General features: G+C 26.9%; 1 protein-coding gene across 10 annotated transcripts in view; it reads right to left on the minus strand.

Moving 5' to 3' along the window:
- Positions 1-25,178, minus strand: part of LOC110281924 (uncharacterized) — a 163,454-nt gene that overhangs the window by 24,448 nt on the left and 113,828 nt on the right. Inside the window, exon 1 of one of the 10 annotated variants that reach the window (XM_087167993.1) lies at positions 12,621-12,959. The exons of 8 other annotated variants lie outside the window; for them this stretch is intronic. In XM_087167993.1, the coding sequence (XP_087024119.1) occupies positions 12,621-12,711 (91 nt within the window). In that variant the 5' untranslated portion in view covers positions 12,712-12,959. Of the gene's footprint in view, positions 1-10,046; positions 10,355-12,620; positions 12,960-25,178 lie in introns of those variants that run through there. One more of the 10 variants, XM_087167992.1, reaches the window with a different exon arrangement.

Consider the following 25,178-nt stretch of genomic DNA (forward strand, 5'->3'; position numbering starts at 1 on the left):
AAAACCAGCAGAAAATGGTAGTATTTATCATGTTTCTGAGCCTATGGGAACACCAAAAAGCCCAGTAATTTACCCAGGAACACTTTGGTAATGATTTTCTAAATTAGCAATGAAATATGGTTTAATAATACGCAATAAAGTAAGTGTCGTAAAATTTAGTCATTTTATCATGATACATGACATAACCACTGACAGTATGAGCATGACATAAAAAAAACATTTTACTGTATACTCGAGTGCGATATTTTTTTTAATTATTTGAAAAAATAAATTATTCAGTACTATATAGTATTTGGTAACCCTGTTAACGAACAATAAATTTAAATTTTTAAGTTGAAAACTGGAAATTATATTTTCGCCTATTAATGATGAATATTAGAATGTTTAACAGTTTAGGATCCGTACTAATAGAATAAAAAATTAAGCTGTGGCTCAAAAGCCTTCAATTTCTTCATTTCCTAATATTGACTTTTAATACTAAATATTGTTTGTTATTTCCACTAAATATTTTTATACATTTGAAATAAATTTAAAACTTAAAACTATCTTATCTTTAAGAGAGTTATTTTGAACTAATGGTATTTAATTCATTTACGATATCCAACTGTTTCTATACAATTTTTTCAAAAAAAGAGCTTAATTAAAATTTTAATTTCAATGTTTAAAAATTTATGAAATATTCTTCAAATTAAGGGCAAACTTCAGCTTAAAAACTACAAATTGTTTACGACAAATTGTAATGCATGAATTTCAAAAAACTTGTTAGATGAATAACATTATTACCAGTGTTTTGAACTAAAATCTTAAAGAAAAATCAGGAAACAATGAAATGAAACTAAATACATAGTTCAATATCAAACTTTTAAAAAAGCATTCGAAATTACTATTACTTAAATCTTAATAAAAATAACAAATTGAAACTTAAGCCTTAGCTTTTAGTTCAAATATCTCTAATCATACAAAATTTACATTCGATATTTCAAAGAATTCTATAATAAACCGTTTTAAAATGTGTGTCAGCGCAAGGAAATTTTCTCAAAATTAACATTCTTCATAAAATGCTTTTAAAATACATGAAAATTCTGAAATGTAAGAAAATTCTGACAACAAAAAATTAATAATTCGAAAGTTAATTTTATTTGTCTTAAAAATTTAATTTATTCAAATAAATAAGGTTTCAAATACTCAAAGAAAAACATGAACATTTTAGTTTCGTTTTTCTCAGTTTACTTCTGGTTTTGTTTTTGTTTGTCAGCATATGAAAAGACAACCATGACTTCATTTTTAAAATTTGGAGACAAAAGTTTAAAAGTGTTTTGGAGAGCTAATGAACTAAAGTTTAAAAGAAAAGAAAAATCAAAATTTTTGATGCAATAGGCGATGTTCTCCCAGTCGGATTCCTTAATAAGTTAATAATTCCTTTAATTAAAGAAGCTCTACTGAGGGAAGGTATGCATAAATTTATCTGTACATATTTAAGAAAAATATTAATTTAATTACAAGTTTCTCTCAATGGCAAATTAATTTTTAACCTTTTGTTCTTCTTTAAAAAAAACTTCTACTGAACGAAACCAGACACAAATTTATCTGAAAATATTTTAATAAAATAATAATTTAGATTCAAATTTCTATCAATTATCATATGAAAATGTCCCTTTTAATCTATTGTCAAGCTATCCTTATCATTATTCATTGTTTCAAATCCTCCAGAATTCGAAAATCATAGATATTTACTTCGGGTCAAAAGAATTCCTCTAAAAGTCGGTCTTTAATGTCGGATTATACATTGAAATAATATAGTTAACCGGAAGCAATTTGAACTTTTTTAGCACAAAATGCTCCAATTCTTGAGATATTCATAATTTTTGAGCTGCTAGATTTGAAAATTCGAGGTTTCTGCTATCTGCGCTATCTTTAAAGAGTTAACGGAATAAAACCGGTCCATTCTAGAAGAGAGTTTATACTGTTTTATTTTCGACATCAGTAACATTTCATAACAATCTGCTTCTAGTAATCTGAAGAATATCTGAGCTTGTGGGTTAACGAACGGTAACTGGGATATTTCGTTTCAGTACAAACCTGGTTTTATGGAAATTATTCGTGCAATAGTTATTAGTTTCTGGTATTACCATACTTCTCATTTTTTTTAAAATTTGATTTTAATAAAGAAATTGAAGATAATTTTCAAATTAAAACATCTTTGATGCACCAACTATCACCACCGATTATATTTTCTTTTCTTCAAAATAAGAATTAAACAATTAAAATTAGTAGATTAAAATGATTACAGATTAAAAATAGTTTTATTAACGGAGTTCAGAAAAATGGGTAGTAGGATTATCAAAATGGTGCTGTTAGTTTCATAGCAAACTTAATCCATTTACATTTTGACAAGAGCAGATATTTGTGTTGTGATTGCTTTCGGTACTTTTTGTATTGTATTGTATTTTTTTTTTTCGTAATTTCTATGTAGATCTGTTTTTCAGATGTCCTTCTACCAGTTTGAACTGAAACTAATAGTTTTTTCTTTCCAGTTTTCAATGATATTAGAAGAAAGTTCATCAACAGAGTAAGTTAACATCCCATATAAGTTAATCAAAAACAGATAGTTCGTAAACATTAACTTTTTTATCAGTTTCTGAAACTGAAATAAAAATGCTTGCCGAAATCGCAGCAAATGTTTCAAAAAATATGAAACAAATTATCTCAATTTAAGAGAGCAAAAAATCTATGTTTTTCAACATAATCCCACTGCAACCCTTTTGAGCTTATAATTTGTTTTCAAATATTTCTTCAAAATGTATGATTTTGGAAGCAAGTGAAAATGAAGTAATTTTTTTCAAAAAACAAAACAAAAAAAAAACAAAGAGAAAGAGAAAGAAAGAAGGAAAATGAGTGGTGAAATTGCGATCTTATTAGTATCGCTATAAAAGGTTAAATATTATGAAAATAAAAAGCCAATAAATAAATAGTTGATTGAGATGTTTTTGAAGCCAAACGCCTTTAATATTTTGTATGAAGAAGATAACAGCTTTTTAAAATAGGATAAACAAACAAATTTATTTAATGAAACAGGAGATTAAAAATTGCTTTAAGTAAAATATAATAAAGTTAGTTCATGTATTCTCCCCATTGTTTTCAAAAGTAGCTTGTTTCATATTCAGAATATTTACAGGAAGTAATTGAAATGAATATTTTCAGTGTTCTTATAGGTAATTATAAAAGTGAACTACTAAGCTAGTTTTGGTACTAGAAATTATTAGTTTCTGTTTCATTAGTTGTTTTTGGTATGAAAAAAACCAACCGCATCTGTTTTAATTTGCTATTAAACATTTTATAAAAAAATTCTATTAACTTAAAATTCATTGTTTTTTCATGTTTTACACTTAAAAATGATATGTTATTCTTTTTTTGTTCAATTTAGAAAAATTTTATTTTGTATTTTTATATTTTAATGTAAATATTTTTTTTTAATTTAAAGTGATATATAATTTTTGAAAAAGTTTAATAAATTTAGAAAATTAATAATAAATAAATAAAATAAACAAACGAAGTAAATGAATAAAATAAACACATATTTAATAGAATCACTTAAAAATAATTAAGTAGAAGATTTCCAAAAAAGAGGGAGAAATAATTTTAGAGCAGAAAAGATATAATTCATTTTAAAACCAAACATTTAAAATATCCCAAAATAAAAAAAAATTGCCCTATTTTTTATTATTTATTTACTGTTAATGTTATTTTTGTTGTTGTTTTCTTTTTTTTAAGATAGAAAAAATCATTTGATTTATTATTGTTTTAAACTTAGCCGTGTAAAAATAAAAAAGATTCTCGGATTCCAAGAAAAGACAATTAAAAGATCTTGAACCCTAAAAATAGAATATTTCATGATTATTTCAATACATTTAAACTTTTTTTAATCATAACAGATGGTAAAATCATTTTAAGTTATGAAAACTTCTTTTCCAAAATGTTTTTAAAACTGTTCAAGATTGAAATAATTTTTCTTTTTTCTTTACTGTTAAGACAAAATAATGAAAGAAAATTTGTATAGTTTCTAAGCGTTTAAGCAAAACTTAGATAATTTCGATAATGAAAAATAGAAATTATTGAAATAGGAAAATAAATAAAATTAAAGGACGTTATACTCTACTGTCAAAGTATACTCTGCTAGAAAAATTGGTTTAATTGCAAACCATAATTCAGCGATTATTCGCTGCTAATTACTGTCGTCTCTTAAAGGTGTTAAGCGAAACCAAGTTTCAATTTAAATTAAATAATTGTATCGCGTTATTAAGTTTTAAAAGGTACCTTAATTTAGTTCGACTTAGAATCTTAATAAATAACAGCAAATTTGAAGGATATTATGGAGAAACGCACTATAAAATATTGAACAGCTTAAGAACGTTTAGAATAAACATTTTCTTATTTATACGTCATGAAAGAACGATTTAATTTTTTTAAAATTTTTCCTAATTTTTAAATTAGAGGTGCAAAATAATTTTTATGACTAATTTAAAGTAGTAAAAAAATAGTTTTATACAAAAAAATATCAAATCTTGAAAAATAATGCAATTTTTTATGCAAGAGTTAGTTTGATAGCACTTATTAGTAAATGTAACTACCAATATTAACATATAAAATGTAATGTATATGTACAAAATATAATGTAAAGCACAATGTACACAGAGAAAAAATTCTGGTAAAATTACTGTTATGGTAATGACATGGTAATGATGTCATTAATGATATGCATGGTAATGGCATTTCTAGTAAAAAGTAACCATAATTCTAACAAAAATATAAATGATATTTAAACCACTCATTTACTAATTTTCCCATTCACATGGAAGTTTACAGGAAATTCTGGTTTTCAGAATTATAGTTCTTATTACCACACATTTAATAAAAATTACAAAATAGAAAAGTAAATTTAATCGAATAAATGATTTTTATGCTAAGGTATCATGATAAAACTACCAAATTTTACCATATTTAGCAAATTTTATTATACATTATGATACCATATTTTACTGTTAATTCTACTAAAATCATTACCTAAAAGCTTCGGTAAAAATTACCTAGCTTTTTAGTGCTCCCATAAAACCAGAAGCACGGTTAATTTTACCATATTTTGGTAGTTTTGACCTTACTTTTCTTCTAAGTATACTAATCATATTTTGGGATTATTAACTGTTTCACATTTTATGAATTATTATAGAATTAGAAAATCACATTAAAACATCTGTCATCAGCTGAGATAACTTATCGTATCAAGAATAGCATCACGTATCTACTGAGATTACGCAGAGTATATTCGTCTGTATAACGAAAATTCGTCATTTTCGAGTGAATAAGCATTATCCAAATGATGAACATTCGTATAAAGTAGTTAAACAAACTAAAAATTAAACAAATATTCTTTCAATAAATAATTAATGATCAAAAAATCGATATTTGGTCAATGATGGTACAAATGATGCCGGCAGTATAACAAAGTACAACGAACTTAAAATTATATAATAAATTCAAACAAAACAACTAAACATAAAAAATATATTAATAGAAATTTCGATACTCAAAATATACGAAAGTAAAAATCATTTTGATCTTCCAGTAATCATTATAGCAATATAGCATATATGTGATGTAACTACATCTGATATAATGTATTACAAAAAAATGTAAGTAAAGCATCTCCTAAATATAATTATGTTGCAAACTAGAGCACGTTTTGTAATTTAAAAAAGCAATATGTTTATAAATTGTTACAGAAAAAAAGGTAGTTTGGTTATAAAATGTTAGGTTTGAAGGTAAATGATGCATGAAACCAGGTTAACTATCAAAAGTGAGAACGAACTAGAATTATAAGACAAATGCATGACTGGGTAATTTTATTCAAGCATTAAAATCATCAAACATATTGAGTTCAATGCTTTTAGACTCTAAATACCTTATAAGTAGTTGATAACTTAAAAAAATGACTTCGGGACAAAATAAACAAAAATGCCGGTTAAATCAAAATTTAAATAACATTGAAAATAGACAAAATGAGTTTTTTTTTCATCTTTTCTACGCTTAAATTTTTCATACGCTATAAAAGGATCAAATTACGGTGTAAAGTACCCTTTGGGTGCATTATCCATAAAATCCACTTTTCCGTAAAATCCCTTATTACCGTAAAATATTATAGCATAAATTTTACAGTAATATTTATCTAGAGTGATTCAGTGATTTTACGTTAATTGCTACCGTAAAAATTACGGTTTATCAGATTTATTCCAGAAACATATTCCAGAAAAAAAAACTGGATTTTACGGTAAAAGTGCCGACACTTTGAGTGCCGGTTATTGTTACCATAATTTGATCCGAATTTTTTTACAGTGTAGCGAATTCATAGAATCATTAGAATTTGGATTTATTGAATGCATCATTTTATAAATAAATCTCTTTATTTTTTAATTATTGAAAGAAATAGTCAATGAAAAATTTATTATAATTTAAGATTAAGTGTAGAGGCGAATCAGAAATACTATAAAAATAGAAAGACTATATGAGAATTGATTTTTGTTATTAAATTTTTAATACGATTGCTTGAAAAAGTTTAAAATACAAATAACTATAAAATTATTCCATAATCAGTTTTTATTTTTTGGCTGAAATAATAACAATAACAATACATTTGCTTCTATTAAATTCTATTTTGTTGGAGGGAAAGTTTTTTCCTCCAGCTCTCCCTCACCTAGTAACTGACTTTAAGAAAGTTTTCATAAGCAATGCAATTTGATTCGATAAAATTTTCTGCAGAATTAGATCATTTCACCTGCTTAACAAAATGTTTAACTATTCATGAAAACTTTCAGTTGTTGCCATAAGGGTTACATAGCTTTATTCTGAACTCAAAATTGTAAAAAAAAGTATTATAACATGTTATTATCCCCAATTTTTTAAAAAAATATTATTAATTTGGTTTAAAATTAAAAAAAAACCTAAAATTTGAATTGAAAGATTTTAAGATTACTGTAAGAATTAAAAATCGTGAATTAATATATAAGATTGTGAAATTATGAACTGAGAATTTTTTTGCTACGATAAAAAATTAGTAATTTAAAGTACTTTTACTTTGGTAAGATTCAAAAATTATTAACTGATAGTATTGTTAAGATTTAAATATCATGAGTTACAAGTGCTTTTGTTAAAATTCCAAGTATGATGTTTATATAAAAATTGAAAAGGTAACCTTTTATCACTTCCAACCTATTATTTATATGTATCTAGGGAGTAACACTATGTAATAACTATGTTTATGTTTTATATTTTTTTCATTAAAGTAAAATGAGAAAAAAGTTTATATTAAATTAATTACTAATATCAAAAATGTCTTATTTTTTGCCCATAATGAAATTATTTGTTGAAATATATTTAAGGAACAATTATCACGATATTTTAAATAATTAATATTTGCAAACTATTATAAAAAATGAGCCAAAAATAAGTTTCTAAGCAAATACCCATTAATTAAATAAGTATTGCTTTCTTGCATTTTTGAAATTATAAGCCTTTTTTTTCTATTTGCCCTCGTTCACTTGAAAATTTTCAATTTTCATCTCGGAAAAATCTTACTTTCAGAAATCTTTTAGAAAGTTTTAAAAAAAAGTTTTGAAAAAACATGGCACATGCCTAAAAAGAAAAAAAAAAAAAAAAATCCTTGAAGACGTCACCTTGCCAAGTATACAGGAAAGAAAATGATCTGCCAAGATTAATCACACAACTGCACAATAAAACAATACAACTCTAGTTTTTAATTGAGGAAAAAAATATTCGAAGTAGGAAAAGAAGCCTTCAATCATATAATAATTTTACCGCAAAATATCATTCCGTCTGGTTTCGATTTGGTGTAGAGGAGACCATATTGAATACATATGAGCAGAATACAATGACCATATCACCAATCATTGCATCACTTTATCAGCTGATAGTGAAGGTGGGTCACAATAAGACAATCGTATCGGTGCTTGTAACTCTGTTTATATTGGTGGAACTAGTTCTGATCAAAAAACACGATCATATTCAATAGGAAATGCTCTCCAGAAATATGAAGATTACAATCAAAGTAGAAAACAGGAAAATATTGGTTATTAATAGGAAAGTTCCGAGCAATCGATTTTGAAAATTTGCACCGATACAAATCAACTGGCATGTTAAAACATGTCTATCCATTGTAACAAACGTTTTATAAATATTTTAATACTTCTTCGTGTCCATGCGTCAATAAATCATCAAAAAACGTACTTAAAATAAATGCGTATGTTTTATAGACATGATCTTCAGGTTTTAGGTCAAACTAAGTTTGTTGAAATCGTGAATGAGGATTATATAGTATATGCACACACATCATTATTGTATAATAATAGAAAATTTAAAATAAAGCTTTTGTCTTGATAAAGGGATTGATGTTTTTGGATGGAATATTAATGGTTACAAAACTTTCTTTTTTTCCTTTTTCAAATCTTATTAATAATAAAAAAAAATAGTAAATACAGACCTTAACTGATATTTTAACAACTTAGAAATCTCCTATAATATATAATATTTAATAGACACATGGAGCTATTATAGTATTTTTTTTTAAATAGATTATACTAAAAATGAAAATGTTTAAAATTTAAGACATTTAAACGAAAGTAAACTGACATTTAAGAATTAAAAGCAATGAATATAAAGTACCTTTCAGCGGTAAATTTTTTTTATATGTATAGATTACAATTGGATCTTTCTTATGCAATATTGTAAAACAATTTTCTTGACATCGGTAAAATAAGGAACAAATAATTTCAGAGTTATATATAATATATTATATTTTTTACAGATTTATGCATATTATTTTTCAATAAATGTATTTAATTGTTTATTTGTTTAAAAAAAAATTTAAATTAGCTCATATTTTTTTCTCTGACATCTTTTTTTATTAAACAGTACTCAGAACCACGATGAAAATCCAAATATCTCAAACAATACATCAATGCATCAAAATTTGCAATCAATGTATCAGAAGTTGCCCTATCAGCTCATTTATAATTCCAAAAATAGTAAGTTTCCACGAACTCTGTATTTTTTAATTATGGTAATACTCATTGAGTAAAAGCATGATAGAAATAAAGTTTAGTAATTTAAGTAAAATAAGGAAATTTTATCTCCAAAGTAAATAAAAATTCGCAATTTAAATTGTCGACATTAAAAAATATAGGCTATTAAGCCAATAAAATAAATTTTCTAAGCCTTTTTTTTATTCATTCAGGTATATGCCTTATCTGAGAAAATATTACCAGTAACACATTACATCCATTTACAAGCAAACACATATTTTTCTTCAAAAGTAAACTTTTTTAATATAATTTAAATCATCACTTCCAAAAATGTTGGTTTACATCATTTCTGATTATTACAAATACTATAAAAATCTATGTTTTATCTTTATCTTTATAACTAAAACAAGTTGAAACTTGTAAATTTTGAACAGTTGCACTAAATAAAGTATCTTGTTTGTAGGTTTAGAAATAAAGGAATGATATATTAATTATATCCTGTTTATAGCTAGCAAATAAATATGAATTTCAGAAACTCCTATAATTAAAAAACGTTATTCTTCTACGTAATTACACCATTATTTAGTATATTACAAGTATATCATTAAAGAGAAGTGCAATTTCATTCATAATACATAAATTCAATTTTTGTCAAAAAATTATTATATTTCTAATGTTAATCTCTGTTATAAATGCTTCTAAAGAGGGTTAGTTTTAAAATGCAAGCAGAATGTTTACCTGTAAGTTAAGAAATTAATAGTGAATACAAAAAGGAAATTGTATAGAAAAATAAAGAATCTGAAACAATTAATACAGATCAAAACTAATGCTCCCTAATTTTTTTTTATAAATAAAAAGAAAATGAGATCCAAAAATGACAAAATAAAAGTTAAGTAAAAAAAAGTAAAGCTTTGCAAACTACGTAATCACATGCCATTATCCTTTTTGGCCACCTACCGTGAAGTACATCAAGCTTGCGTAGTACATATACACAGAATGAAGATAAATACGTAAATAAGGTAAAACCAATATCAACTATAAAATCGATCATCGTGACCAGTACAATGTATAAAACTTTACAAAAGAAACTATTCAACACACTTCAAAAACATGCGTCACGGATAGTCCATAACAAAAATCTGAGAAACTTTAGAGTACCATTTCTAAAATATTTTTCAAACTTTTTTGGAGGAAGAACTCAGAAGAAAAGTTGACTTGAGGAAGATCTGAAGGTCATGACAAATTGGTCTTTCACAAACAAATATATCTTACAGAGGAAACGTCTAACTTTTAATCATTGGAGGAAATAAGAATACAAAATGATAATCAATGCAAAAAAATCATGTCTTTATAATGACTTGAGATGTTTTTTTTCGTTTAGTTTGCAAAACTTGATTGTCACTATCCTTAAGTTGCCCGTAGTTGTCGATATGCCATGTGATTTGTTAACACGCTTATCTTATGATTCTTATTATAATTGACTGTTTTGATGATTGAACTGGTTAAGAATACATTATTTTTCATTCTAATTTATTTAAGAATCACTCATAAGTACATTGTATCAACTCAAATTTTTAAGCATATGAAAATCATCCGTTTTTAAATCATATAAGAAGTATTTTAAAATTAGCTATGAAATTTTGAACAAGTGGCAGTTTTTTTTTGTAAACTATTTTATATCTTACAAAGACACTAGGTGCTCTTTATTTTAAATATAAAACTTGAATTGGCGATATCATTGCTAGAGATATAACATTATTATCATGTCATAAGCAAATACATAATACACAAGCAAATACATAAATGCATCAAATAATGCAAATGTGCTAAGAAACAATAGTTTTAAAATTAAAATAAATATTAAAAAATTATTGCGTTGGTGATTATTTTTATAAAAACAGAAAATTGTATCAAAATTTTGGATTAAATATCAATTATAACTAATTAGTTCATCGAAATTAAAAAATGCTGGTAATTAGTTAAACGATATTTAAACAAATGTCGATAATTTCAATTTAAACCACCAATTTTAAAAGCTATCAAGATTTAGATCATATGCATAATATTTTCCTCCAAATAGGAAGTAGGAATAATAAAATAAAAAAATTCAAAATTTCAGAAGGAAATTTTGAATTTTTCTATGACAATTGCAACACTAAAAATAAATGCCTTATAGTCGAAAACAGTTAAATGTTTCTAATACACAATTCGTAGTGTTGGGATAGTACGAATAATTCATAGTATTGGTTACCCAGTTAGCATAAGTTAAAATAAAATACAAATATTTGATGCTTGCAATAATTATTGATAGCAATAGTTTCAACACAAATGAGTTATAACACTAACGGGGAAAAAACTATCGATTAATATTACATATTTTATAAACAATCAACAATATCTACAAAAACTTCTATAATTTTTTCTTAAACAGAGGTGACTTTTTGGAAACGAAATTAATTATACATTAAAAATGATTAAGAAAATATAAATATTGTATATGAAAAAAAGTTTTGTCATTTCTTTAAAGTTATTTAAACGTTGATAAACTCATAACTGATTAAAGAATTGATCAATGAATACTATGTAATAAAAAATATTTCGAAATAAATTTTTGCTTTGAAAGAAAAAAGATTTTTAAATAAATATTTGGAACTTTGCTATTGAGAATTTTAGTCAATATATCAAGCTTATGGAAAAATAGTCAAAAATAAATTTATGAATTTTATCGTTTAAAGCTTAACATTTCGTACACCCATGGAAATTGATAGGGTGTTTATGTTAATTTTTTTTATTAAAGTTAGTAGTTTTATATTGTCAAGTTTAAACTATCAAGTGAGATTTTACAAATATATCAGTTTAATCCAGAACAATTATTGTAAGTAGCGAAATAGAAAAATTAAATAAAATAAGTAGAAAATATAACAAGGAAAAAAACTTAAATCAAAACTTGAATACCTACATCCTAAACATATTAAAAGTTGAAAATTACAAGCAATAATGATTCATCTTATTTTTTGAAAATGTTTTTTAATTTTTAATTTCTTTTTAACATTTAATGTATATTTATGCATCCAATTAAAAGAAACTCACTGTTTACAATGCGTAAACATATTAAAAATTGAAAATTACAAGCAATAATGATTCATCTTGTTTTTTAATGATGTTAATATTTTTTTCATTTTTAATTTCTTTTTAACACTTATTATAGATTTATGCATCCAATTAAAAGAAACTCACCGTTTACAATGTGTAAACATATTAAAAATTGAAAATTACAAGCAATAATGCGTCATCTTATTTTTAATAATGTTAATAATTTTTTCATTTTTAATTTCTTTTTAACATTTATTATAGATTTATGCATCCAATTAAAGGAAACTCACCGTTTACAATGTGTAAACATATTAAAAATTGAAAATTACAAGCAATAATGATTCATCTTATTTTTTGAAAATGTTTTTTTATTTTTCAATTTTTAATTTCTTTTTAACATTTGATATATATTTATACATCCAATTAAAAGAAACTCACCGTTTACAATGTGTAAACGCTGTAACACATAGAGGAGAGAGGACAGGAAATGACCCACCATAGCCAGAGCAAAACGTTTCAACTCCATCATGATATGGCAAAACAACAAAAAAAAGCAGAAAACAAAAAACTACATCCACGACATAGACGATACAGTTAAAGACAAAAGAAACAAAACACACACACAAATACGGGGTTTTATGTCCCGATCAGCCGCTAACAATCACTGATCGTGATCCACTGAAAAATCCTCCTAGAGACTCCTCTGATCGAGGATCCGTCTGACACTCATCCTCGCTGAAAGGTTAGTGAAGCACATCAGACAAGAAGAGGTGGAACGCTTCGGCAGGAAAAACAAAATTCCGGCACTATTTGGAATGGAAAACCTGCAATGCGAGTTATTATTGTTGAGTTTTTCCCCTTTCATGGGTTGGTAACTCTTTCTTTTTTTTCTGTTTTTGATGAGAGAATTTGGCTAGCATCTTTTCTTATGAAAGAAGATCAAGCGTGATGATTATGTTGATTTGCAGATGATAAATGGTTTTTCCAAAGGTTTAGTTTTCTAGATGAAGATGCGAGTGTGCTGAAGTGCTGCATTATTCGATCAGAAGACTGCTTAATGAAGAAAGATATCTTGCCGGATACAGTTTAGGAGCATGAATTTGGAACAGTAAGAGGAAAAAAAAATGAAAGCGTGATGCAAATGATGGAAATAATTGTATTTTAGATGGAATTTTGCAAAATAATCCTTCGACAAAAATTATAGTAAAAATAGTATTAAATAAAATATGTTTTTTGAAATGTAGATGCAAAATTTTGAAAAAAACTAATGAACGAACAATACTTAATACTATCCGTATGCTGCGACCTGTTTGTTAGCCTACACGCGTATACCGCTTCACGTAAAAATGATGCGTTTGTGATATTATCATATGGTGGTAATCTATGACATATTTCTTTAAAATTATTATGCTTACGAATAAAATGATACTAATATCTATTTTAATGAAAAAACAATGAGAAGCAATTCTGCGCTTTAATGATTCTCTTAAATTTGCATTGAGTTAACAGATTATTGTGGTAACAAATTAAACACTATGTATTAACAATTTTTAAGTGATTCATTTTAAAGACATCTGAGACAATATAAACATACTTAGAAATAAGTTTTGTAAAAAAATGAATGCATACTAGCAGGTTTACAAAAATAGTTTCCTTTACAGGAAACAATGATGATAGCAATTGATTCGCCATAGTATATTATAACCGACGGTTTAAAGAAAATTGTCGTTTTAGCATGAATGTTTGAAAATAAGTTGTAAAAAAGCCTACCATACCATTAATTCGTAGCAAAACCTACAGCTAAAAATAAAATTTGGCAATATTTTGGATTACTGACTTACGGAAAAGGAAAAATTATTGATGAAAATCTTTTGAACAAAATAAAACCGTGATTGCGGATAACTTTCGAAATACTAATTTGGTGACGTAGACCACCTATGCCAACACAATCCCGCTGCGCTATTAGATTATCTGGAATAATAAATTACAAAATAATTAAGTAACGCAGAATGGTGCAAAAGAAAACTTTCCTTATATACGTTATAAGCTAGCAAACATCACTGATGCTTTCTTAAAAATGTTTGACAAAGCTAAATCATCCATAGTTAAATATAAGCAATGGCTTCCGATAGACTGATGGAAAAATTCTATTTTATAAATGTCTTTGAATTAAAAGTCTAATTAAAAAATCTAAAATCGGGCTTCATAAATTTTTTTATATTTATGCTCATTTTGCTTAAAGTTGAATGCCGTATCTTTTGTTCTTACGGTATATTCGCAATCCGTTATTCAAACACGCAAACAAATTCTGTATCTATATCTGTAATAATGAATGTCTGTCTGTCCTTTATGGACTCCTAAATCAACCGATCGAAAGCGATAAAATTTGGCATACTGATATTTCGAAACACGAGAAAGGTCACTGCCGATATTAGAACATAAAATTTCCATTAGAGTGTTCGGGAGAGACGTTGGAAAAAAGGAATTGTTTCATTGGTTTAGAAATCTCATTGATAAAAATTAAACTAAATATGATTCTATTTTTTTCAAGATAACATCAGGAATGTTTGCTATCTAGCTCTTAGAAGTTTATTGCAAGTTCTTTATCATTTAATTATTTTTAGTCGCTACTTCAGCTTAACTCAATGATCAATATGAACGTGATGGCATAAGCCGACTACGTTATCAAATTAGTATTTCTAAAGGCATCCGAGTGTTTATTTTGTTTATAGTTATGCTTTTAAAACGTGTTTCCATAAAACTAAATAATTTTAATGGTAATTGAAATAAAAAATATGTACTGAAACGCAAAATTAATGTAGAAATTGTACTAATTCGTTAGGGAGAAACGAAACAAATTACCAAATAACTACATATATATATGAACTTCTGGTAATATGCACTTCTGGTAATTACAGCAGTTTCATTCATATACTAATATAGGTGCAAAATATTTCATGATTAAATTTGGTGCCTTTTAAAACTGCGCCAATACTGAGTAATTTTATTTATAACTACTGTGGAAGTACAGGAAGTACAGTGTGTGTGGTACGGGAGAAAATTGCTTGATTGTGGTAAATTTAATTCCTCGAGCAACAGCATTATTTCAGAGGAAACTTAATAAAGTCAATCTATATTTTGAGGGGATGAACACTGAAAGTGTATTTTGATAAATCTAATAACGTAAAGTCACTGGAAAGAACAACGAACAACATTGAAAAGGACATTGGAATTATTTTAGCTTTATTAATTGTATCGGTATTTGTCTTTTAGTTTAGTACGTGTTGTTCGTAGTATTTTTCAGTACTGGTTTTGATTTACTGATTATGCCCCCTTCCCCCTCTCTAAAGATTAAGTATTCAGCTAACTTTGTTAGATGCGTAGATTTCTTATTCAAATGTATATGTACTATAAATCGTACTATAAGTTAAATTTATGTTTACCTGCTTCACGTTCAGGTGTTTTATTATAATTTTTTCTCTGAGCTAAAATCACTAATTGATTTTTTACTGCTGATGAACAAAACAAAATGTAGAAACTTTCAAATTTAATGTTCTTAATAGATAAAACTAGGTTTCATACTCAAAATTACATATTTTTATCAAATTCTTATTTCAACAATTTTCAGAAATGAGGCAATGGAAAATAGCTATATTTAACAGTTATACATATGATGTTTAACTCGACAAAATTTATGATAATGAATAAGCCCATTTTATTACTGAAATTATGAAACTGGGGTATGAAAGTTCCTATCATTACAAATAGTTTGCTAATTGGAACACATTTTTCTTTTAAAAAAATATGTATTGAAAAATGGAAAATTAAATGCTTTTTCCTTGAAGGTCAAGATAATTTGACTTAATTGTCTACTTAAAAATTCTTTATTAATTCATTTCGATAGCTAGTCATATAATTCTGCATAATTTCTTAATTTTACTCACTAGAATACAGTATAAAACATTTTGAGCAGAATTTCAAAACATATTTTAGACAAAACAACAATATTTTTAAAATTAAGTAACAAACAATTATTTAAATTTGCAGGAATCACGTACGTGCCTGATTCCTACAAATGTTTGTATTCAAGCCGTGGTGGTTCAAGAGATAGAGCGCTCGCTTCCCAATGAGATGATCCGGGTTCAAATTCCAGCGATGATTGATCGATACTAATTCCTGACCTGGATCGCACCGACTACTGTGCTAACATAAAATATCCTCAGTGGCAAACGGATCATGGGTTAGAGTCCTTTTACCGTCAAGCTAACCGCAGGAGGTTTTCACGTTTTTCCTCAGTATGTAACAACGCAAATGCGGATTAATTCAATCAAAAAGCTCCAATAATATTATACTAAATATGTAATATACTAAATAAGGCTACTTTTCTGAACATTGGTAACCCTAAACTCAAAATTGGATCGGCTGTTCAACGACGGTTTTAAAATAAATAGAAAAAATGTTTGCATTATAATATTTCAATTTAAATTAAATAATGAATGCATGAATACAATGTAATTTTACCAATACTAATCCTTTACGGGCATATTATTAAATTTAAAACTCTAAAATTTTGATTTGGACAAATAATATATATATTTCAGAATTCAAATTTAAAACTGATATTTTTTTTATTTCAATTATTGGTGAAATTAATGAATGAAAAATAATAGATTTACAAGGAAAATACGAAATTGAAATCAAATAAACTTTGTAAATAAATACAATATGTTTGAAAGAAGTTTGCTCATTTTTTGGAAGATGGTGAGTAAATTTGAAGGAAGACCTGATTCACAAAAGGATTATCATAATTAACAGTTTCAGCAGAAATTAAGTACATTAGTATTTTCTAAATATGCAAACTAGATTAGAGTACTCAAATATTTGACACAGAAATCAAATAATTCGGAAATCATTATCGTCTCGACGCTTATCTGAGATGTATCTCTCATAAGAATAAATTTCACTGAATTCTAGTGTTTTGAAAATATTCTCACGCAGACTTTATCTTTGTCGTTTTAAGGATTAAAGAAACTATTATCGTTTGAAAGTCATCGAACCAAAATAAATGTTAATTGAAATTCAAAATGTATCTGAACCATATTATCAATACACTTGGTCGCGCAATACCAACAAAATAATAATCTACAACTTTTTTATACTTTTATTTCTGTTTTTACAATCTGCTTTTTCTTCCGTTTTTACACAAAGAATTTTTTTTCTCTTTTTTTAAAAAAAGAACATCCTGTTTATTTTTCAACCAAATTAACAAATGAAATAGCAATATTGAATAACATTTTCTTTATTTTTTTACTGTCTGTAAGCATTAGAAACCATATAATAGGTTTACAGCATTAATATGTTTACTTTTGGAAAACTTTAACATTATTAAAATTCTGAATGAAACTTGAAACTTTAACTAGTTTTTCGAATATTGTCGTTTCTCCTAGATACTCATATGTTAATTTTATCTCTTAAAGTGTGCAGGATTTCAATTTTAGAGCAGAATAATCATTGAGTTTGTAATATGCTTTTACAATAACTTTATTTGTATTTATGCTTATTTATGTTTATTTTATTACTCATTTCCTGTATGTGCATATGTTCACAAGAAAGCCTTAAAAATAGTCAATACTTTTTTAATCATGTAGGAACAATTTTCAAAACTAAAGTGTATTTTTGTCCTTGCGCTGATTTAGAAATCTCCAGTCCCAGCAACTATTATTTTCTGATCAATAAAAGAAAAGGAAATTATATTTTATTCATTTGTCTATTTATTTATCTTTTTAATTTATAATTCATTTGCAAATGTTGCGTGGTGGTCAGGTGGAGAATGTAAGTGATTACAAAAACAGCTTCAAACAGCATTTGTAAAAGCATACAGCTTCAGAATCAAATTTCTTAGAAATTGCCAAGAATACATGAGTTCATTTTTTATAGTTTTATGTTTCTTATCGAACACACTAATCTGTATAAAATAAAGACTTTTTTACAGGGTGTTCTCTATCCACCACTTTTAATGCATAATAAATCCTTGTCAAATAAAGTAAAAAAATACATAAATGTGGGGAATTGAAACAGGAAAACGATACTAAATAAATAATTCCAAGAAACTGAAGCTGTAAGATATTACCCGATTGAAAACTTCATTAGATTTAGAAATAAACTAATATAAAATAATAGCCAAAATATTTCAAGCCCTTCAAAAACAGGCTCCCATTTTCAAGACTTTCCAGACGTGAGAGTAAAAAGACAAAAATGATTCGAAATGAAAATAAAATACCTATTGATAACATATTGATCATACATAAAAGACCTAATTGAAGTAAATATTTGCCTTTTGACCACTGTGATTTTTCATGTTCTGTTCTTCATCTGTTTTTTTTCTCTCTCGGCTTCTGTGGGTCTTCTGGTTTTGTTTCTCACCATTATTCTTCTGTTTCTACTTCGCAACTTTACGTTTTCTTTATTTTTAATTATTTTTGTTTCCTTACATTCACTTCTGGTAGGTCTTGAAAATGAGCGCCTATTTTTGTAGCGCGTGAAACAGGTCGACTGTTATTTCATATTTGTTTATTTTTGAAGCGAATAAAAATTTCAATCAGGTAAGAAAACGATACCTTAAAATTATTAACCAGATTAAGAAACATCACAGAATCAATCTTTCTAGTTATATCCTCTTTGATTGACGAGCGAAACTGAGAGGAGGCTAATGGAAAGTAATATTAGCACCTTTAACCTCCAATCAAGCTGGTTTTAATATTTCGATCATACCCTCCTCAATAACGATTTATCAGGCTTTAGCAACATTTAAGCACTTTAAAAGCAATAATTTTTCTTTTCTCATTCATCCATTAAACGTTTACTTGATATAAAGAAAATAAAAAATTATACAAAAAGCGTACTGATGACAAATAAATTCGATTTTAAGTTCGCAAGCATTAAGTTAATGAAAAATGAACATCTTTGGCGTTTATCGTTACCTTGATTTATTTTGCAAAAATATGATACCTAGTCTTTTTTTTACATTTATAAAAAATAACATGGTTTTAAACTTTATTTCCACCGTTATTTTCAGTGGATTTGCTTTAATATTTTTTTCATGTTCAATAAAGAGCAATATTCAGTCTTATGACCATGATAAAGCAAGATTGTCACAACAGTTCGGGTGAGCCATTTCGCCATACTATTATCTCTATCGTCAGATCTTACAAATTCTAAAAACCCCAATGGTTCTGAAATCTGTGCGAATGTAGTCCAGTCTAGAAGTTTTGGTTCATCTCTAGTTCTATTAGTTCATGTTAAAAAATCTCATATGATGGACTACTTGTACAGAAACGGCAAATATGAAATGCAACTTCAGCTTCAAATGCTTTTATGACAACAGTGTCCTTACAATTTTTGTAAATGTACTCACTGTTCTTCGATCGACTTCATCAAAATAGTTCGTATGATTTTCTCTTTAAAAAATGACAATATTGATGGCGTCTGTCTCAGTTTCCTATGTTAGGACACGACATATAATAATAGATTTTTACAGTAGTAGTTTTGTGTCTCTATAGGTTTTCTTAGGAAAGGTATCAGAACATTTAATCATTTGTTTGTTTATAGTATTCGTTTTTTATAACTTCAATTCATATGCTGTTATTATAATTAATTACATAACGCAGATAAATACGTTTTGTACAATTTTAAATCAATGCTTGTCAACTTCAAGCTTAACAGTATTGTTTTATCTTTCGTGGAAACTTCTACTATTATAACTTAAATTTTTTAAGCTGACTTCAAATCCAACAAATGCATTTTTTTTAAAATCATTTAAGCCTTTAGATTTCATATTTGAAATAACCTCTGCTAGTCTCAAAATATTTGACTTCTCTATTTTCGAAATCTCGTTCACGTCATCCACATATGCAAGTACCCGTTTTAAATTATTGAAAAAATTTCCTTTTGTGTCTATTTCAAAATTATAAATAATGCCTCTTCCTGTTTTAATCCATTTTCAATTGCGAAAGCACTAGATTATTATTATCTTATAACCATCGTTGAATTTTGAATTTACTACCTACGATTTTTGAATTTACGACTGCCAAAGTTTTATTCCGTAGTCTTGCAATTTTGATCCAAAATTATCAATCCAGAAGATAAGGGAATTCCTGGATTCGGAGAAATTTCCTTCATGGAGGACTTTTTGATAGAACTAACCCTCATTTTCGTTACATGGAGTGGAAGATCACGAGAAAATCCCAAGGTTAGCCTGACAGCAAAGGGACGCTAACTCATGATCCGTCTACCACTAAGGATATTTTACATCAGCACTGTGGTTAGTACATGCCGGATACAGAATTCGTATCGACCAGCCATCGCTGGGATTCGAACTCGGTTCATGTCATCTGGAGGCGAGCACTCTAACACCGAGTCTCTACGGCTCAGATTATTATTATTATTATTATTTGAGTTTCAACGCATGACATACCGTAATTACTTGTAACTGAATTAATGTATCAATCATATCTAGTTTTACCACAATGGACATTAATTAAATCGGTTAATACTGTCATATGTTGACTTAAAATCTATTAATGGATCGTACGTAGTAATTTTGAACCCTCTGTATTTTTTAAGAAAGTGATCTTAGATAAAATCTCTATTGGTCCGTCATTGGCTTTTCCCTCTGTGGACCACATTCTTAATTTCCAACGATTCCTTCATACAAAGGTAGCGAAAATGCTTCAAATAAAAGATTGTAGAAAATTTTATACATTGATCTGAATAGCTAATTTCTTTATAATTTAAGCATAATAGGCGGTCCCTCTTTAAGAATTGGTCTGGTAACACTAAGTTTCAAATATAAATGTATGATTTTATCATTCTATATTGTTCAAACTTTATTATATATATACTTTATTGAAAACTTCATTGGCTTCAGAAAGTAGGACGATGGTAATAAAAGTTTACATATTACGAATCCCAAAAGAAGGAGCACATTCACAAAACTCTTTAAACGTGAATAAGGAAAACAAAAATGATTTTAAGTGTAACGTGTAAAGTTGCCAATGAAAAATGGACAATAAGATGAAGCATAAAACTAGAAAAACCACGGTAACCGAAAGTATTTTTGAGCGCTTTGACTTTTATTACCATCGTAATATTTGTTTAAAGCCAATAAAGTTCTTAAACAATTATCTATCTTGTTTTTTCAGTTTCTTGGGATTAATTATCTAACATATTACGTATTGTTACATTGTTACATATCAGCATATTTCAAATGCTTCTCTTGTATTTGATCGAGTCCTGCTATTTTTTCCACTTCTTAGATTTTAACGCGTAAAAACACGCGGTGATTGATTTCAGTCCTTGGTATCTCTCCACTACTCAAAAGGTGATTTTCCATGCATGTACAGTGCGCCAAAAAAAAAAAAATGAATCACCTTGAATAACTATTGATCTAATAATCAGATCTTAACGTTTTTGAACTCAATCTTAATGATTTGAGGGGGTAACCTAAAATCATGCTAATTAATAAGTGCAGACGGTATTTTAAGTTACGAAATCAGACACGAAAACATACTTTCTTTGTATAAAAATACCATTTTTTTTTTCCTTCGACGGATTCGGATTTCTGACCCCCAATCCGGGAAATATAATTCAAATAGATTAGTTAGGAGAGCTGTCAAAAGTATGTACACCTTAATGTTAATTTTATTTTTTGCGTATTTCTCTATATATCAAAAACATTTTTTGCGAATTTTTAGCACTCAATTAGAAAATTCGTTTATCCATGTCATTATTCATTTTTGGTTACTATTTATTTTGGTCACTGTACAAAAATTATATTGATCACAGAAATGCTCAATTTATCTATTTAGTACATCATCAAAATCTGTTGGTATCGCTTCCTTTTTTTCATGCTTCCCAATTTGCCCTAAATTTAAACTAGGAAGCCTTCTTTCATTGATCTTTATTAGATTTTCAACATTCTTGAGAAAATCGTTCATAAACTGTCTTTTCTTTGGTTTGATATTTTGGTATATTAATTTGGTTCGATTCATGGATTTATATGCCGTATTTTTGTTATTCGTTGTTTAACTGCAATTTACGAATTTTTATATTTTCAGCTTTAACTAATACGAATTTTTCCACAGTCAAGATCGCCTCTTTTATCTGTCTCCATTCTGTTTTAATATCATTGGCTAAATATCGTAAAACCAATAAACTGTAAGTCTGTAAGTCTAGTTTATCTCTTAAAGTAAAGCTGGCATATTTCTTTAAAATTAACCGTCTTTAATTCTAATTATATTAAATCTAACATTATTTTTACTTAAATTCTTCTTGCTTTTTTATAATTCTAGATTTAAGTATAATGTAAGTTGGGTAATGATCAGTATTCACAATCCCGAAAAATTATTATTTTGCAATAATGATAGTCACATGAAGAACTGTATGGTCGACTCAAACTTTTTAATATGAGTAATATAGGCAAAAACACCCATGTATTAGAAAAAAATTCAAGGTCAATTAAAGAGTAATTGTATTTCTTATTAATTAACATAAAAATAGAAAAAATCCTATAAAATTGTATAACATTCAATTTATCGAAAACGTATCGAAGCGTAGTCAAAAGTAATGTTTTAGTTTGTTGTAATATTACAGCAAGAAACTAAACTTATAAAACCTTTTCGTTCTAACAACAAACAACGAATGTTTACATTATATTCCTAGAAATAATAAAAAGTAAATACATCGGAATTTCAATTTCCTTTTTAAAGCAGTTTCTAAAACCATCTATTGAAAGATGTCCTTTAATCCCAATTTTTTTCTTAGTAAGATTTATTTCATGTGCAGAGTTTAACTTACGAACCAGAATTAGTAGTTCTGCATCAGCGATTCCTAAATAAATATTTTCTCACAGCTCCATGTTTTAACTTTCACCATTTTTTTCTCTTTAGGTTTATCTTTGAATTGAAAGATTTTAGTTTTAAAAAATCCCCAAGCCTCTTTGATCTCTACACGTTCAATGAACTGCTTTGTTCTGAGGACTCCAAACTTACTTAAAATGAACATTCCATTTCATAATAGTTTGTTTGTTTCTTTTTTTAAAAGTCGACTGGAATTTATTCGACTGTTTCGCTCAGAAGATTACAAATTTACTCTGACTAAATATTTCCCACTACGTTACAGTGTTCTTAACTCGTAATTGTAGTATTTGAAACTGTTTTGACTCTGAATTTACTTTAAAGGAACATTCTGTTGTATAATTTATTTAAAAGTCAACTGTAATTTAATTTTAATAGTTTTGTTCATAGTGCTCAAATCTTATTTTAAATTAACGTTCCATATGATAATGAGCTTTTCTCGTTTGATTTGCACCGAGAAAAAATCTGATAAAATTACCGTACTGTATGGTAATGACATTTCTGGTAAATAAAAAAACCCAACATAATTCTGGCTATTTAAATTAAAATATACGATATTTGAACCATTCATTTGGTAATTTTTCTGGTAATATGGTAACGGCCTAACTGAAATTCTGGTTTAGAATATAGACCTTATAACCACACATTTAGTAAAAAATATAAAATTGAAAAATAAATTTTCCGTACAAATGGTTTTTATGCCATGCTCTAAGGTGTTTCAAACAGCAAGGTATAAGGCATATCAAATTACTAAATTTTATCTCTTTTAAAAATATTTTTATCAGATATTTTAAAACCATAATTTATTGTAAATTTTCCCAAATACCAAGTAGCTTGGTTTAAAATTACCAAGTTTTTCCCAATTATCAAGGTGTTCCCAGAGCCAGAAACACGGAAAAATTTTCCTCCCATATATATTCTTTTGCAGCGCAAAAACTATAAAACTTAGAATGTAAATGAAAAAAACTAGATTTTTGAATAGGATGCTGAAATTTCTTCTCGTAGTCGATGTTCAAGTTTCAGAATCCTAATACATGCGGTTCTGAAGCTATAAGAGAATCGACATAGCGTTCCAACACAAAGGCAGGCAAAAATACTGAATAAACTCAAAATAAAAGTTTAAAAAATACGAAAAAGAGATTAGATGTTTTTAGGTATAAGTCATAACATTTACGTAAAACTTTTGTTTAAATATTAAAATCTAAAGAGAGAGAAAAACCACTTCTGATTTGAACTGTTAAACGATACAATGCTATGGTAATAGATTGCTAACCACAGATGTCTATTATTTAACTGAATTGCTGATGCAATACATCGCACTTTTTTTTGCGTGCTAGTTATTTTATTGACGTACACGCAAACGTTTCTTTTAAAAAGTAAAGTAAAAAACAAAATAAAGTGTAGCGAAAATGGAAAGCTAGAAATATTAAGTAAAGTAAAGCATCAAGTAAAAAGTGTGTAAAATAAAAAGTAAAGAAAAGTATAAAGTAAAGTACAGCGAAAAGTAAAAAAGGAAAGCGCCAAGTAAAGTAAAGTGTAAAGCAAAGCAAGTAAGCTTAAAGAAAATAAAGTGAAAATATAAGAAAAGCGTAAATTATTTAACTGCAGAAAGTAAGTAAAGTGTGAAATAATAAAGCAGATATTTTATTAAAGCAAACTGTAAAGTAAAATAATGTAAAGTGTATGGTATAAAAAAAGGAAAGAGTAAAATAAAGTGTTTTTTTATGATGCTTATATGCTATAATCCTTATGATGCTATAATCCTTTTTATTGTTAAGAATTTCTTTTAATCTATGTATTTTTTTAAAAGTTTTTATGTATAGTGGTTCCCTTGCAAAATATCGCAATAAAGTATCTGTCAAATTCTGAATTCTGACGTATTTTTTTAATTTAAAACTCAATGGGATGGTCGTGGTTTCAAATTTAAAAAAAACAACTTTTAAAGATTATTTATAGTTTACTAAAATTTAAATTTATTTTTCATCTAGTAATCTGGAAAACGGCTATAAAAATAAGTGTGTAACTATATTTTCCCTTTATAACACTAGAACATTTATTAAAATTTTAGAATAAAAATTGGTGT

This window comes from Parasteatoda tepidariorum, chromosome 7, assembly GCF_982258835.1.
Source record: "Parasteatoda tepidariorum strain Cologne lab strain chromosome 7, Ptep-v5.0, whole genome shotgun sequence".
Classification (NCBI taxonomy): domain Eukaryota; kingdom Metazoa; phylum Arthropoda; class Arachnida; order Araneae; family Theridiidae; genus Parasteatoda; species Parasteatoda tepidariorum.